At 48.1% G+C, this 15,156-nt stretch overlaps 1 protein-coding gene across 1 annotated transcript; it reads left to right on the top strand.

Moving 5' to 3' along the window:
• The first annotated feature begins 300 nt into the window (after nt 1-300).
• LRRN4 (leucine rich repeat neuronal 4) lies at nt 301-10,673 on the top strand. Its single transcript, XM_049868800.1, has 4 exons — nt 301-1,068; nt 2,504-2,708; nt 5,341-5,478; nt 8,107-10,673. Exons 1-4 carry the CDS (start codon nt 405-407, stop codon nt 9,344-9,346), a joined length of 2,247 nt encoding a protein of 748 aa, XP_049724757.1. The 5' UTR covers nt 301-404; the 3' UTR covers nt 9,347-10,673.
• Nucleotides 10,674-15,156: the final 4,483 nt, after the last annotated feature.

Raw genomic sequence — 15,156 nt, 5'->3', positions numbered from 1 at the left:
GAGAAAGGGCCCATTCCTTTCCTTCCAGAAGCTCACGTGACGGGGACAAGTAAACTCTGGGGATTACTGGGAGGTTCAGGCCCAGATTGGACAAATGAGGGAGATTCCAGAAGAGGTTTACTTTGGATGCTAGACCACAGGCCCATAAGCGGGAAAGGGCATGACGGAGAGAAGGAAGGGTTAGCCAAAGGCAGGAGGGGCCGCCGAGCACACGAGAGAGCCCATGAAAGGCAGGCAGGGGAGAGTCCCGGCACATCAGCTGATGTTGGGGAACATCCCGCCCTCGAGGGAACGTCCAGGGCGTGGGCTCTGTGTCAAGGCCCTCCCCGGACGGGGGCCCATTTCCCCTTCTGTTCCACAGGAATTAATGGACCACGTCGCTGTTCTCTCCGCAGCCACGCGCCATGTGCTGGGCCCTGCTGCTGCTGCTGCTGCTGCTGCCGCCGGCGCTGCTCCCGAGCCAGGCAGAGCCTCCCCAGCAGAGGGTGCCGCTCTTCCGGCTCATTCAGCAGGGCCCCCGGGAGGGCGGCGGCAGTAACGCCACAGGCTCCACCTGCGAGGGGATCCCTGCCGCAGAGGCCACCTTTACCCTCGCGAACCGCAGCCTGGAGCGCCTGCCCGGCTGCCTGCCACGCACACTGCGCAACCTCGACGGCAGCCACAACCTGCTGAGCGCCCTGAGCGCGCAGGAGCTCGGCGCGCTGCCCCAGCTGCAGGTGCTGACGCTGCGCCACAACCGCATCGCCGAGCTGCGCTGGGGCCCCGGCGGGCCGGCGGGCCTGCAGACGCTGGACCTCAGTTACAACCGGCTGGCCGCCCTGCCGCGCTGTGAGGCCGGGCCCGCGCCGAGCCGCCTCCGCGCGCTGCACCTTGCCGGGAACCCGCTGCGGGCGCTGCAGCCCCAGGCCTTCTCCTGCTTCCCGGCGCTCCGAGTCCTCAACCTCTCCTCCACCGCGTTGGGTGGCGACGGCCAGGAGGCCATCGCGGAGGCGGCGTTCACGGGAGCGGACGGTGGGGCCCTGGAGACGCTCGAAGTCCTGGACCTCAGCGGCACATTCCTCACCCGCGGTGAGTCTGGGGCGGCCGGGGTTTCTAGTCGGCCTGAAAGCGGAGCCCGGGCTGGGCTTGAGCTCGGGGTCAGGGCCGTGTTCTTCCTTGCGAGGTGATTCCGGTGCCAATAGGTTTCAAACATAAGGCCAACTGGATTTCCTGAGCCAAGCTGGGTCTTGTGGAAGCGCCACACGGGAGCTTGGGACTCGCGAAGTCCTAAAAGGTGAAAACTATTATCTCTGTTTTGTAAATTTGAGGGAACGAAGGCCCAGAAAGGTGGAGTGACTTGGCCCGAGGTCTCACACCTAGTTTAATGGTACCTCCGAACTCGAACCTAGGCATTCTGAGTCCAGAGGCCAGATTTTAGCCACTCTCCTGTACTGCAGTCCAGCATAGCCGGATAGGTACGTGCAGAAGGGAGGGGTGAATGAATCGCTTTGGGGCTGATAACGGATGAACTTAGCACCAATCATGCACTGAGCCTGAGGCAACCGATGCTCTGAGGATGAATTCATTAATTTTTCTACTCAGCTGGCTAGAATTCTTTCTGTCATCATAAGGAACCACCCAAACAAGACATAGGAGAAGGTAAGAACTGCGCTGCTCCTGGGTGTTGGTGCTCTGATTTGCCAGGCTGGTTTTAGTTAGCTGTATTTGTTAACACTCCGTCTGTCTGTAAGCACTTATTCCCACCCCAGACAAAGAGAGAACACTGGGAAAAGCCGAGGGCAAGGGGCACGCTCTCCATTTATTAAGGGGGCCACACAGTCAGGCTCCTGGACCTCCTCCAGCCTTGCTCCCCTTCTTCTCCTTACTTAAAAAAAAAAAAGGCATCAAGTGGACCCTAACTCATAGTGACCCCATGTGTGTCACAGTATAACTCTGCTCCATAGGGTTTTCAATGGATGATTTTTTGGGGGAAGTAGATTGTCAGGCCTTTCTTCTGAGGCACTTCTGAGTGGACTCGAACCTCCAACCTTTTGGTTAGCAGCCAAGGACTTAACTGGTTGCACTGCCCAGGGACTCCTTACTTGCATTTCTCTAAAATTAGCCCTACACCTGGTAGCCCTCAGAGAGCAAAGTCTGGGTTATTTTTGTGTGGAGTCTAACTAGAGGATGTGGCTAGCAGCAGATCTGAAGACAAGTGTCCTAGGTTCGAGTCCTGCCTCTAACCCCTCCCAGCTATGTTGTCTTGGACGAATCAGTCTCTTCTCTGGTCTTGACTGCCTCATCTGTAAAATGGCAGGAGTTAAGAGAAAGGAATGGCCATCTCTGAAGGCTCTTCTGGCCGAAATGGCCCACACTTCTGAAATCCCAACACTGTTAACTGTGCCCATGATCAGCCGTGACCTTCTTCCTGAATCACCTTGTCACTCTTGTTTCCTTAATGCCATGCCGCCCTCCTGGGATTTTGCCTCCTTGAGTAGTGGGTGGTTTCCCCTCTGTGTTTCAGTTCAGTCAGAGTGGATCAGAGACCTGCCAAATCTCACATCCCTCTACCTGAGGAGGATGCCCAGGCTGAGGAACCTGGAGGGGGATGTTTTCAAGATGACCCCCAACCTACAGCAGCTGGATTGTCAAGACTCCTCGGCCCTCATCTCTGTCCACACACAATTCTTTGAAGACACACCTCGCCTACAAGCCCTTCTCGTCCAGAAGTAAGTGTTCTGAGACATGACTGAATTTTGCCCATTGCACTATGTCAAAAATGTCTAACTGTTTTACAGAACAAACAAGACCTTAAATTTTTTCTCCCACTGTTCCTTCGAATCCTCTCTGAGGTTCTGTTCTTCCTCACCCTTTGGATGATATCCTGGGCAAGTCCCAGATAGTCCATCTGGCCTAATAACCATGCAACTCAGTCCTGTCCAGAGTAATATTAAAATTCAAACTCTTCTGCACGTCAAGTTTTTCCTGTGCACAAGCCCAGGTTGGAAAAACTGCAGCGGGGAAGAGTGGACAAGGGGATCAAGTTCTTCTCTCTTTCTGGACCCATGTCTTTCCTCACATGTTATGCAAGTCCAGTCCCTTCCAGGGTTTGAGGAAGTCTAGGGAGGAAAGGTGAATAGGTAGTAAAGGTTCCACTTGCAGTTGGGATCTGGGGCTGGTGCCCTCTGGCCTGGGAATGTCCAAAGTATCACCATACCCACTCTCCTTCTCAAGAGTAACCACCATCCCGACTTCCAACAGGAAGGACGGTATCTCTTTGGAGAAGATCCCTGGCTATCTCCTTTCCTCGTGACCCATACCTGGGCTCCAGGAAACAGGCACCTTGGCCCTATCACCACTCACACATGCAGCCACTTCTTTCTCTGCCAGATCCAACCAACCCCGTATCTTTAGATTTCTCACATGAGTCAGACAAAGTCCTTGTATACTCCAAGTTCCAAGGAACATTTTTCCAAGAGATAGTCTTGAAGCCTGCTTCCTCATTTGGCTTAAGTTCCAGGAAAAGAAGCTTCATTTGGCTTAAGGGAAACATCCTCTCTCCCCACACCCATTGTGGTTGGGGGTTCCTCCAAATCGGTCTTCACTGCCCAGACTCTTCCACCTTCTGACCCCTTCTCATAAGGCTTAGATGTGAGTGATGGGTCAGCATAACCCATTGCTCAGTCTCTTTGCTTGTCTGTCCTACACAGGCGGTCTAGTGCCTCACTTTAGGATATGTGGGTCCCTTGCTCCTCAGGCGTGGTTCTTAGCCATTTGTAGTCCCTGTTGAGCCTAAGACTGAAACAGTACCATTTTAAACATCCTGTTACATAACAGCTATTCCTGTGACCATGGCCATGTGTAAAATATTAGAAATGGCATCAACTTCCCGTCTTACTTCTGCTCTGAGATTTTGTACTGGCCAACTCACTAGAAGCCTCATATTTTCCATCAACAAAAGAGTGATATAACACTCACCCCACCTGCCTCTCAGGGTCCAATGAGGTAATGTAATGAAAGCATTAATAAGTGTTGTAAATATTGTTGGATGAAAGTAATATTATTAGAAAACCCCTGGGAGATCTAGGGGCATGTCTGGTGATCTCTGTCTTAGACAGTGCAGCTATGAAAGATGGAATTAGTTTTCCAAAAGGATTTGTTCAAAAGCAAAGACAGAACCATTTGCTTATTCTTTCCTTCCTTCAACAAATAGCTGTTGAGCATACAATGCATATCCCAAGAACTGTGCAAAGTGCCAGGAATACAAACATAGTGAAGTTTCTTTATCTGTAAAACAGAAGTGTAACCATGGTACTTCACGTTAGGGCATGTCATGAGGGAAAAGGAGAAAGTACATGGAGGATGCTTAGCTCAATGCCTGGCGTCAGTGAAGATGATGGTGGTGGTGATGATGGTGATAACATGGTAAAGATGATGTTGGTGGTGGTGGTGATGATGAAGACGGTAGTAATCATGGTTGTGGTGATGATGGTGATCGTCATGGATTGAATTGTGTCCCCCCAAAACATCTGTCACCTTGGCTAGGTCGTGATTCCTAGTATTGTATGATTGTCTACCATTTTGTCATCTGATGTGGTTTCCCTATGTGTTGTAAATCCTATCACTATGATGTTAATGGAATGGATTAGTGGCAGTTATATTGATGAGATCTACAAGATTAGTGTTTTTTTTTTTTTAATTATTATTGTGCTTTAGGTGAAAGTTTACAAATCAAGTCAGTCTTTCGTACAAAACCTTATGTACACCTTGCTATATATCCCTAGTTGCTCTCCCCGTAATGAGACAGCACATTCCTTCTCTCCACCCTGTGTTTCTGTGTCCATTCAGCCAGCTTCTGTCCCCCTCGGCCTTCTCATCTCCCCTCCAGACAAGAGCTGCCCAGATAGTCTCATGTGTCTACTTGATCCAAGAAGGCCGTTCTTCACCAGTATCATTTTCTGTCTTGTAGTCCAGTCCAATCCCTGTCTGAAGAGTTGGCTTCGAGAATGGTTCTTGTCTTGGTAGATAGTATCTAAGCCAATCTCTTTTGAGATATAAAAGAAAGAAGTGCCACCAAGAAAGCAGTACTGGGAGCAGAGTGCATCCTTTGGACCTGAGGGTTCTGGGCTGAGATGCTTCCAGAACAAGGGAAGACTGATGACAAGGACCTTCCTTCAGAAGTGTCAGAGAAAGACTTCCCCTGGAGGTGACACCCTGAATTTGGACTTATAGCCTACTAGACTGTGAGAGAATAAATTTCTGTTTGTTGAAGCCATCCACTTGTGGTATTTCTGTAATAGCAGCACTAGATGACCAAGAGAGCGGCCTAACCAGATTGTTTGATTTTTTTGTGTATTTCAGCTGCAACTTGAGTTCCTTCCCTCCTTGGAAGTTGGATTCCTCCCAGGTCCTGTCCATTAACCTCTTTGGCAACCCCCTCACTTGTAGCTGTGAGTTGTCCTGGCTCCTCTTGGATGCAAAGAAAATCGTCCTGAAGAGGTAACACCTTTACACAGCAGACAACTGAGGAGTTGAGAGTCAGCCTTCAGAAGCTGATGTGCTCTTGCTCACCTCTTGCTCATGTAACCTTGCTGGGCTGGTTGGACAGTGCTGGGTGGGGCTGCCCTCCCCCATGTAGTTACCCTTAGGGACCCAGGTGATGGGGGCTCTGCCTCCATTCCAACCAGCCAGAAGAGGCCAAGAGCATGGAGGAACACATCGGGGAGGGGTTTTATTTGTTTTTACTGTTTAAATGGAAGGTATTTATTTTAAGTGGAAATCCATATCAATATATGGAAATCCATGTAATCCAGGGGAGCCCCTGGTGGCATAGTGGTTAAGAGCTTGGCTGCTAACCAAAAGGGTCAGCAGTTCGAGTCCACCAGCTGCTCCTTGGAAACCGTATGGGGCAGTTCTTCTCTGTCCTATAGGATCACTGTGAGTATGAATTGACTTAGTGGCAATGGGTTGGTTGGTTGGTATTATAAATGGGTTGCTTGTTCAGTGTGCAACTACTGGCTGAAAGACTGGCAGTTGGAACCCACCCAGAAGTGCCTCAGAAGACAGGCCTGGTGATCCACCTCTGAAAAGTCACAGCCTTGAAAACCCTATGGAGCAGTTCCACTCTTCACACAAGGGGTCGTCATGAATCGGAAAAAACGTGACAGCAACTAAACAAAGAACAACTATAACTGAAAAACCAATGTCATGTGCCATAAATAGAAACAAACAAAAAACACGGGGGGGCGGGGTTTAATGGTCTAGGTCTGGAAACCTGTTACCTCTGAGTTGATTCTGACTCATAGCGACCCTATAGGACAAGGGGAAAGCTGCCCCATAGGGTTTCCAAGGAGTGGCTGGTGCATTTGAGCTGCTGACTTTTTGGTCAGCAGCTGAGCTCTTAGCCAGTGTGCCACCAGGACTCCAGGTCTGGAAGTGGGGCACATTATTTCCACTCGTATTCCACTGGCCCAAAGTCAGTCAACAGGCCACACCTAACTGCAGGGGAAGCTGGGAACTGTAGTTGTCTGGGTTTCCTAGTAGTGCTGTAACAAGCTACCACAAAGAGGGTGGTTTCAAAGAACAGAAAATTTTCTCATAGGGCTTTGGCAGAGCTATATGTTCTTGAGCTCTCTCTTTGTTGCTCTTTTTCTCTCTTTCCTTCTTCTCTAGAGGAAGATTCTTCCTGGTCTCTTTCAACTTATGTAGCACCAGGCATTTCTTAACATTCCTTGGCCTGTAGAGGGATCCCCACTGTCTTCCCGCTGTGTGGAGGACTTTTTCCTTCATGTCTATCCCACCCTCTTACAAGAAACCACTCAGAAGGGATTAGGACTAGGACCCACCCTACTCCAATATGACTTAACTGGTGTCTTCAAAGAAAGACCTTATTTCCCCAAACAAGATCACACTCACAGGTAGAGGGGTAAGGCTTCAACATATCCTTTTGAGGGACACAATTCAGCCCGTAACAGTAGTCCAGCCATGTGCCCAGTAGGAAAAGGAAATGGGTTGGGTGAGCACTCTCCGCCAAAGCAGGCGCTATCGCTGCCTGAGTTTTACTGGGGAGGTAATCAGGTCCCAGAAAAGGTGAGGGATCTGTCTTCCTCTAAAAGCTGTACTCCAAACCACCAGGCCCTACTGAATTCCCAAGGCTGAGCCTGGCCGCGTGCTCCTGGGTCATTCAGTCCAAGCCCAGGGGGTTTACAGAGCTCTTATGGAACAGGAGAAAAAGAACTCCTGCAAAGAATCCCATTGGCTGTTGGCTGGAAGAGCAGTTTTTGCAGTGGGGAGCCACAGCCAGGGTAGCCACTAGGAAAGAATGGGAGGTGGGAACCCTTCCTCCCACCCTCCCAGGCCTGAGAAGCCCTCCAACCAGCCCCATTAACTTATTCTCCTCCTTGGAGCTTATTCCACCCCACCCCACAGGGGTCTTTTCTTGCTTCCCACCCAAGCCCAGCTGTCAAGTAGGGCCCAGTCTCCCCTGCTCCTCCCTATCCCCTTCACCTTGCCTCCAAAGACAAGGCCTTTTGCAGTCAGGAGTCTCACAGTGGCATTAATGAAGAGGTTGAGGAAGCCCGGCTTCATCTCTGGGTTCTACCATTTATTACTGTTGATCTTGGATGAGTTACTTAACCTCTCTGTAAAATGGGAATAATAGTACCTACCTCACAGGGTAGAGCAGATTACATTAGCTGATACATGCCAAGTGCTAAGAACAGTCCGTAACACGTGGCAAGCACTCAGTAAATGTTATGTGTATGACTACGATGGCTAGTATTCACTGCCAGGAAAGAGACAGATGACAACAAAATGGTAAACCTCACTTAGAGAATCTGGACTCCTTGCCACACTGCTTAGGTTTAGGCTCTGACATTTGGTCATGAGATCTTGAGCATTTAGCTCCGCTTTCTGAGCTTAGGTTTCCTTCTCTGCCCAGTGGGAGTGATGTTGGATGAAGAGAGTGAGGGTCACTGAGGCGATGCTGTTAGGGCATGCGGCATGTACCCGGCAGGAGCATGCTGAGGAGGCTTGGTGAGAAGAGACATCTGGGCTCTGGACTCAAAAGGCCAGCACCAAAGCAGCCCTGAATCCAAATGCCTTCTGACTGGTTTGCCTGTTTTCTAGGGCAGCAGACACTGTGTGCACACCAGCTGCAGACTCCAGTGGTATCTTCTCAGCCCCTCTTCCTCTCTCCCGGCTGCCCAGTGTGTGCCAGTCAGATCAAAACATCACCCTTGTTGCTTCAATCCCACCCTCCTCTGACCACCCCACTCATGCCCCATCAACCCTGGGCATGATGCTGGCGTCTCCCGCGGGTGCCCCCAACCCCCCGCCCAGCACAACCCCCCGCTCTCAGCCTGGAGGAGGGCGACAGAATGTCACCAAGACCCCCTCCCTTCCCATGAATTCCCCGACTTCAGCCGCGGGGCCCCAGAACAGTGCCCCGGAAGGTGCCGCCCACTCCACCACCATCTCTACAGGGGGTTACCGCAACTCCAGCGTCCCACCCAGGGCTGTGGGCACAGCCGGGACAGAACACCGAGGAGAACACATGGGGCCTCACATCTCAGCCGTCCCTACCCCATTCACCAGCAAACAAAGTGGTCCCTTTCCTGTTTCTGGAAACACAGTGAGCCCGCCTCAGCCCAACCAGGGGTCCCCCGAGGCCCCCCACCCGACCCCCACTGAGGGCGGGATCCCCGTTGTCCTTTTGGACGACGACAACGAGGAGGAGGAAGGAAAGGCGAAGGAGGTGACGGGGACATCTCACCAGGACATCACTTGTGATTACCACCCCTGCAAGCACCTCCAGACCCCGTGCGCAGAGCTGCAGAAACGCTTACGGTGCCGATGCCCAGGCCTCAGCGGGGAAGACACAGTCCCAGACCCGCCCAAGCTCCAGGGGGTGTCCCAGGTGACGGACACGTCAGCGCTCGTCCACTGGTGTGCCCCCAACTCCGTGGTGCAAGAGTACCAGATCCGCTACCACCCCGAGGGCCAGGCGGAGGCCCCGGCGGCGGTGGGGCAGGTCCACGCCCTGGCGCGGCAGCACCCCCTGTCCGGGCTGGCGCCGGCCACCACCTACCACGTGTGCGTCCTGGCGGCCAACCGCGCGGGTCTGAGCCGGCCGCGCACCTCGGCGTGGAGACTCGCCTGCGCCGCCTTCACCACCAGGCCCAGCTCGTCGCTGGTGCCGGTGGCGCTGGGCACCTGCAGCGGCCTGCTGCTCCTCAGCACCCTGGTGCTGGCCGCCTGTCTCTACCGGCGGGCCCGGGCGCCCCACCCGGAGCGCCACCACACGCACCTTGTGGCCTACAAAAACCCGGCCTTTGACTACCCGCTGAAGCTGCAGACTGTCAACTAGCCCCAGGCCCAGAGGCTGGCTGTTGGTGGCCCGTGGCGGATTACCACTCATGTCTCAAACGGGCTCCCCCGTGAATTCTTGAACTGAAGGAACTGGCTGCCTGCCTGCAGACATGAAGATACAAAGGGTCAAAACGTCCCTGCCGGCTCTGAGGGCCTGTAAGCCCCGGGAAACCAGTACTCGTCGGGCACACGGAACTGGCCACGCCGAGTTTCTGAGTCCAAAGAAAAACCACGGCCTCCTGCTCTTGAAGACTTTTTTCCCAGAAACGTGGTCAACGCCAGACCACTCCCACTGCCCCCGAAGACATGGCCGTGTTTCATTTGGGGTTTTCAGCAGTTAGTGCCCCTCAGTACCCAGCAGAAAGAATTGTGCATGGAAGTAGGACCGGATAAAACAGAAATCACAACGCAGCCTCTTCTGCTATGGGAAATGACACCCTCAGACCTTTCAGGGAAGTTCCCTCAAAGACAAGGGCAGCTCTGGCTAAGGCACAATGAACGTGTTACCCAAGATACCCACTCCAGTGGATTCCTGAAATTGGGGAGGAGGGGGAAGACCTTGTGGTTAAGATTCCCCGAGTTCTTCTTAGTTTATTCATCCGTCTCAGGACAGGATGATAAAGTACTTTGTAGCTTCACAGTTTAAACCGCTGTCTTCTGGGTGCTTCATTTATGAAACAGGAAAAGGCTGTTCTTTTTAAAGTGTGTTGGCTGCATTTCAGCTAAGACTAACTGGACAAAGAACTGTGAACTCCTTTCTTAGGAAACATAAGAGGCCCACTTTGCAGAATTTTTTTTTTTTTTTAATGAGGGAAGAAATGGCCAAAACAGAACGTCGAGGCTCCAGTTAGAGGCATAAGCCTTTCTCTTCTCCCAACTGCATCAAACAATGATTGGTGTCTGAGTTTCCGATGTCTTACTATACTTTTACTTTTTCAAGTTCATACAAACTTAAGTGATTCTACGACATTGTGAGGGCCATGTTTTCATTTTCTATGTTAGCATTTATTTCTACTGTAAAAAAAACTTTGATTCCCATTTATCTTTTGTGTACGTGTTAAACTCCACAAAAATCATGCTGTGGAAACCACACATCCAGGTTTGACCCTAATAACTGAATTGTCCAGCTGAAGGAGATTCCCGAAGTTCTATGGTAGACCCCTAGCTTCATTACATTTGAAGCCAAGAGAACTGGACTAAGTGATTTCAAAGATCTCTACCAACTCTTGATTAAAACTTGCAAAGTAATAGCCAAAAATGTGAGTAATTAGTGTAAAGTCTTCAGACATATAATTTTTTTTTAAGCCTACTGCTATCAAGACTTGTTGAGTCTATTATGTAGAAGTATCAATTTCCATCACCTTTTGAGTGTATATGCATAAATATGCATTTAAATACAACTAATTCCAATAGTTTTGTCAACTGGCAGAATTTGCATGTTTTATAACTATTCAGTACCCAAAAACCTGAGGAGGAAACTTAGGCCATCTTTCTAAGGGTTAAGGTGGAAAAAGTATACAAGGGTAAGTCGAAAAGTATTGCAACAAGGATTCCCGTCGTATCTGCACAGGTTCATTCCAAACAAAATGTGTTTAAACATGTCTCTGCCATCAGTGGATGGCTGCACTCAGTAATACACTTGTCTTAGTCTTGTTAGGGTGACTTTTTTTTTTTTTTTTAATTGTGCTTTAGATGAAGGTTTACAGAACAAACTAGTTTCGCATTAAACAATTAGTACACACATTGTTTTATGACACTGGTTAATAACCTCACAACATGTCAACACTCTCCCTTCTCAACCTTGGGTTCCCTATTACCAGCCTTCCTGTCCCCTTCGGCCTTCTAGTCCTTGCCCCTGGGCTGGTGTGCCCTTTTAGTCTCATTTTGTTTTATGAGCCTGTCCAATCTTTGGCTGAAGGGTGAACCTCAGGAGTGACTTCATTACTGAGCTGAAAGGGTGTCCCGGGGCCAAAGGATACTTCTTGTGCCATGGGAAAAAACAATTTTGAGGTCAGGGCTAATATCAAATTTTTAACAAAACTCAAGCGGACATCTTCCCAAATCACTGAAGCTTTGCAACAAGTTTATGTGAATGCTGCCCCACATAAAACAAGTTTTTAGATGGATCAAGCATTTTATGAAAGGTCGGGAAGATCTGAAAAATGAGCCGAGAGAGGGAAGACCCCTTTACAAGGTTATGGTGACTGTTTTTTGGGATTCCAAAGGGGTAATCATGATAGATTTTCTCAAAGGACATATGATGATCACCAGGGCTTATCATGATGTTTGATGAAAACTGCATTGTGAGAAAAAGGCCAGGAAAGTTGCACCAAGGACTTCTCCATCATGACAACGCACCTGCTCATGCTTCGAGAGTAGTAAGGGCTGTCCTACCAGAATTTCACTGGGAAACTTTACCCCATCCACCCTACAACCCTGATCTTCTCCCTTCAGACTTCTTTTTGTTCCCAGAACTCAAAGAACATTTAAAAGGAACACAATGTGAGTCCCTTGAGGATACCAAAACTCCTGTTTTGATGTGGTGTAACTGAAGAGTACAGAATTCATCGGGGGAAGGGTTAGAGAGATGGAAACACCACCTTCCGAAGTGTATAGACCTAGAGGAGGGATATGTCGAGAGACAACAGCTTCACATTTTGATACTTCTGTTTAATAAAATTTTCTATGATTTTGTAGCAATACTTTTTGACTTAACCTCATATTAGCTGGAGTCGGATTAAGACCTTAATACTAAAGAGATTATTGGTCTAATCCATAAACCAGATAGCATCAGCCTGTTAAAAACCATTGCCAGCAAGTTGATTCTGACTCAGAGCGACCCTACAGGACAGAGAACTGCCCCATAGGGTTCCTAAGGCTCTAACTTTTACAGAAGCAAACTGCCACATCTTTCTCCCAAGGAGTGGCTGGTGGGTTTGAACTGCCAACCTTTCCGTTAGCAGCTGAGTGCTTAACCACTGCACCACCAGGGCTCCTTACACAGCATCAATGCTAAACCATAAATAAGTGTAATGAAGCCCAAAGTTCTAACTTTTCCCTCAACTATTTTATTGCTTTTTAAAGTTCCTCCTTTTTTAAACATCATTTTTGTGTGCTCAGACTCTGTGCCTCTTGGGTGGTCCACAGTGGGACTTTTACCTCCTGCCTCACCACCTCCCAGGCTATGAGACCTTACAGATCCCAGAAGGGGTAAGAATGGCTGGCAACATGCCACCTTTCTCTTCTTCCTCACTCCCCAGAGTCAGTGGCAGGGTCGCTGGCTGCAGGCTTCAGTAATGCTCCCAGCCAAGGGCAGCTCCACTGCCAGTCTGGGAACAAGGGAGGCAAGAGCAGCAGGCAATAGAAGGGCACTCTGAGGCAAGGATGCTGGCACTAAGAGGCCTGAGCTTTGCTTATAATTTCCCGTTTTAATTTAACACAGCTTATCTTTTGTGCTAGTCCTTCTCCAAAAATGATTAAAAAAAAAAAATTCACTCTCACAGGTAGAAACACCTTCTAAGCAATTACAAGTGTATTATTTCATGTTTTATATAAATGAATATTTGAGAGCCTCTAAAACTATTAAGCAGATACTTTTCTTTAAAAAATAAAGATCATGTGCAAAGGTTTTTAAAGAAGGAAACTAGTTTAATTGTTTTATTATAGTAGCTCTTTCCAAATTTTGCCAGGGTGCTTTCACAATAATAGTGATTATAAAAAGTCTGTTCTAATTAGATAGAAAATGGGTAAGTCAAATTGCATTTAAAAACAATGTCACTTTTAAACTTTGAAAATACATAATGAAATTCCCTGCTTGTATTACCAAACATAACATGCACACAGGACTGAGGATGGGATAGCCCTGGACTTCAAAGGACCACAAACCCTTCCCTAAGCTGAAAAACTCACAAACCAAAGCCAGACACTTGAGCTGGGTGTTTAAAGGTGGGGTTTGCCTTGTTGACGGCAAAGCTCTCCCATTACAACCCTCCCCCTAAGCTCACAACACACACACTAAGTCACTCCATAGGGGCTGAGTATAATAGCAGTATAGCATTATCTAGTTACTCATCAACAATGTGGTTTCTTAAAAATTATAACATCGTCCCAGGTCAACAAAATACAAAATGTTCTGTGACATTTAACCACTGTATTTTCATGCGAACAGCAAGCCTTCTACGTTCGTTTGCCAACTGTACCCTCCCTGTCACCCCAGGTATTTTTAAGTGCCACTATGCCAATTTTTTTTACATGTTGCTGTAAAAAAATTAGCATAGCACATTTCTGAAAATACTTGGCGGGGGGGGGGAGGCTGCAGCTGGCAAGCAAATGTAGAAGGCACGTGTTATTTGCGTAAAACAGGCAATTTAAATAACTACAAATATGCTGCAATGACATATGAATAAAAGACTGCCAGTATGATCTAAGGTGAGGGCTGTATTTCCACAAGGACTGGCTACACTAAGGCACTGTCACTCTTGCATACTCTCTCAATACTGACTGACAAAGAAGTTCAGGATAGATGGCAAAGTCAGGGACTTTGAAATCACTTGAAACGTACAAACCTAGAAGAGGATCAAGCTCCTGACCTCAGCACCATGAAGGGACCCTTGGCACCAAGTCTCCAGGAGCTAGAGAATCCAAGCAGCTGACCAAAGTCACTGGTTACCATCAAGGAAGTCTGCTCCTTACATTAAAATAACGGAAATGAAAACAATCTCTTTGAAAGTCCAGCAATTAAATATTCTTTTTGTCCAAAATTAAGCATCAAGGCTAGATTGATAAGAATGTAAACGAAAGCCCTTTGTAACTTTAAAATGCTATCCTCATCAGTAGAGGAGCTAGGGGTATCACAGAGTTATTTCATAGGATAAAGATTCTTGCCGTAAACATTCTTATCTTTCACTTATTATAAAAAATTCTCTAAAAAAGTGAATGTCAGAAACGAACAATACTTTCCAGTTGCAGTAATGCAGTTGTAACAGTTAAGAGTATGGACTAGATATGTGACCTGAAGTGAATGTCTGAACCTCTAAGTTTCAGTTTCCTCATCTGTAAAATGAGGACAATACCTCCCTCCTATGCTATTTGTGAAGACAAAAGAATGCAGATATAGGTGTTGAATAAACGTTAGCCATCAGTAACATCAACAAAACTATCACTCTGTACATCTTCTTGTCTCCCATGCACCACGGAAAACATACAATAAAAATGTTGAGTCTAGGCAACAGAAGAAGTTAGTGTTTGAGATCCTTTCTGAAGCCTTCTCATTTCCTTGTTTGTTACAAGCCACACACCTTATATTTTACAAACAGATTAAATGGAAAAGAAGTCAGCCCCAGTGAAAACCATTCCTGTTTTGAAAAGTGAAACCTTCAGGGTGAATACAACTAGTGTCATCCCACTGACACGAATGAGCAGCTACCGTTGGAGAGCTCCATCACGACATGTGTATACAGAGAAAGACTTTACTGGTTTGTCAGGAGCCTCAGCACCCGGGAGACAAAGCGTTATTTCCAGCTCTTTTATTCCTTTAATCTCTTCACAAAAAAAAGATACCCAAAGTTTTAAAAATCTTTGAAAAATATACAGTTTCATATTATTTACATATCATACAAATACGGGTTCCAAATATCATACAAACATTGCTATGACAGAAACACAGTGGGAAGGCATGACACAAATCACTACCTCCCATATGGCAAAGGGTAACGGACATATTCTCATATTCCAACTACCTTTGTTACTTGAGCCTGATACATAAACTATGAAGCACCTGAGAGATTGGAAGTCTTTACTGAGTGTGGA

The sequence above is a fragment of the Elephas maximus genome, chromosome 25 (assembly GCF_024166365.1).
Source record: "Elephas maximus indicus isolate mEleMax1 chromosome 25, mEleMax1 primary haplotype, whole genome shotgun sequence".
NCBI classification, from domain to species: Eukaryota; Metazoa; Chordata; class Mammalia; order Proboscidea; family Elephantidae; genus Elephas; species Elephas maximus.
The sequence above is the reverse complement of the archived record's forward strand: the minus strand, read 5'-3'. Positions and strand labels throughout refer to the sequence as shown.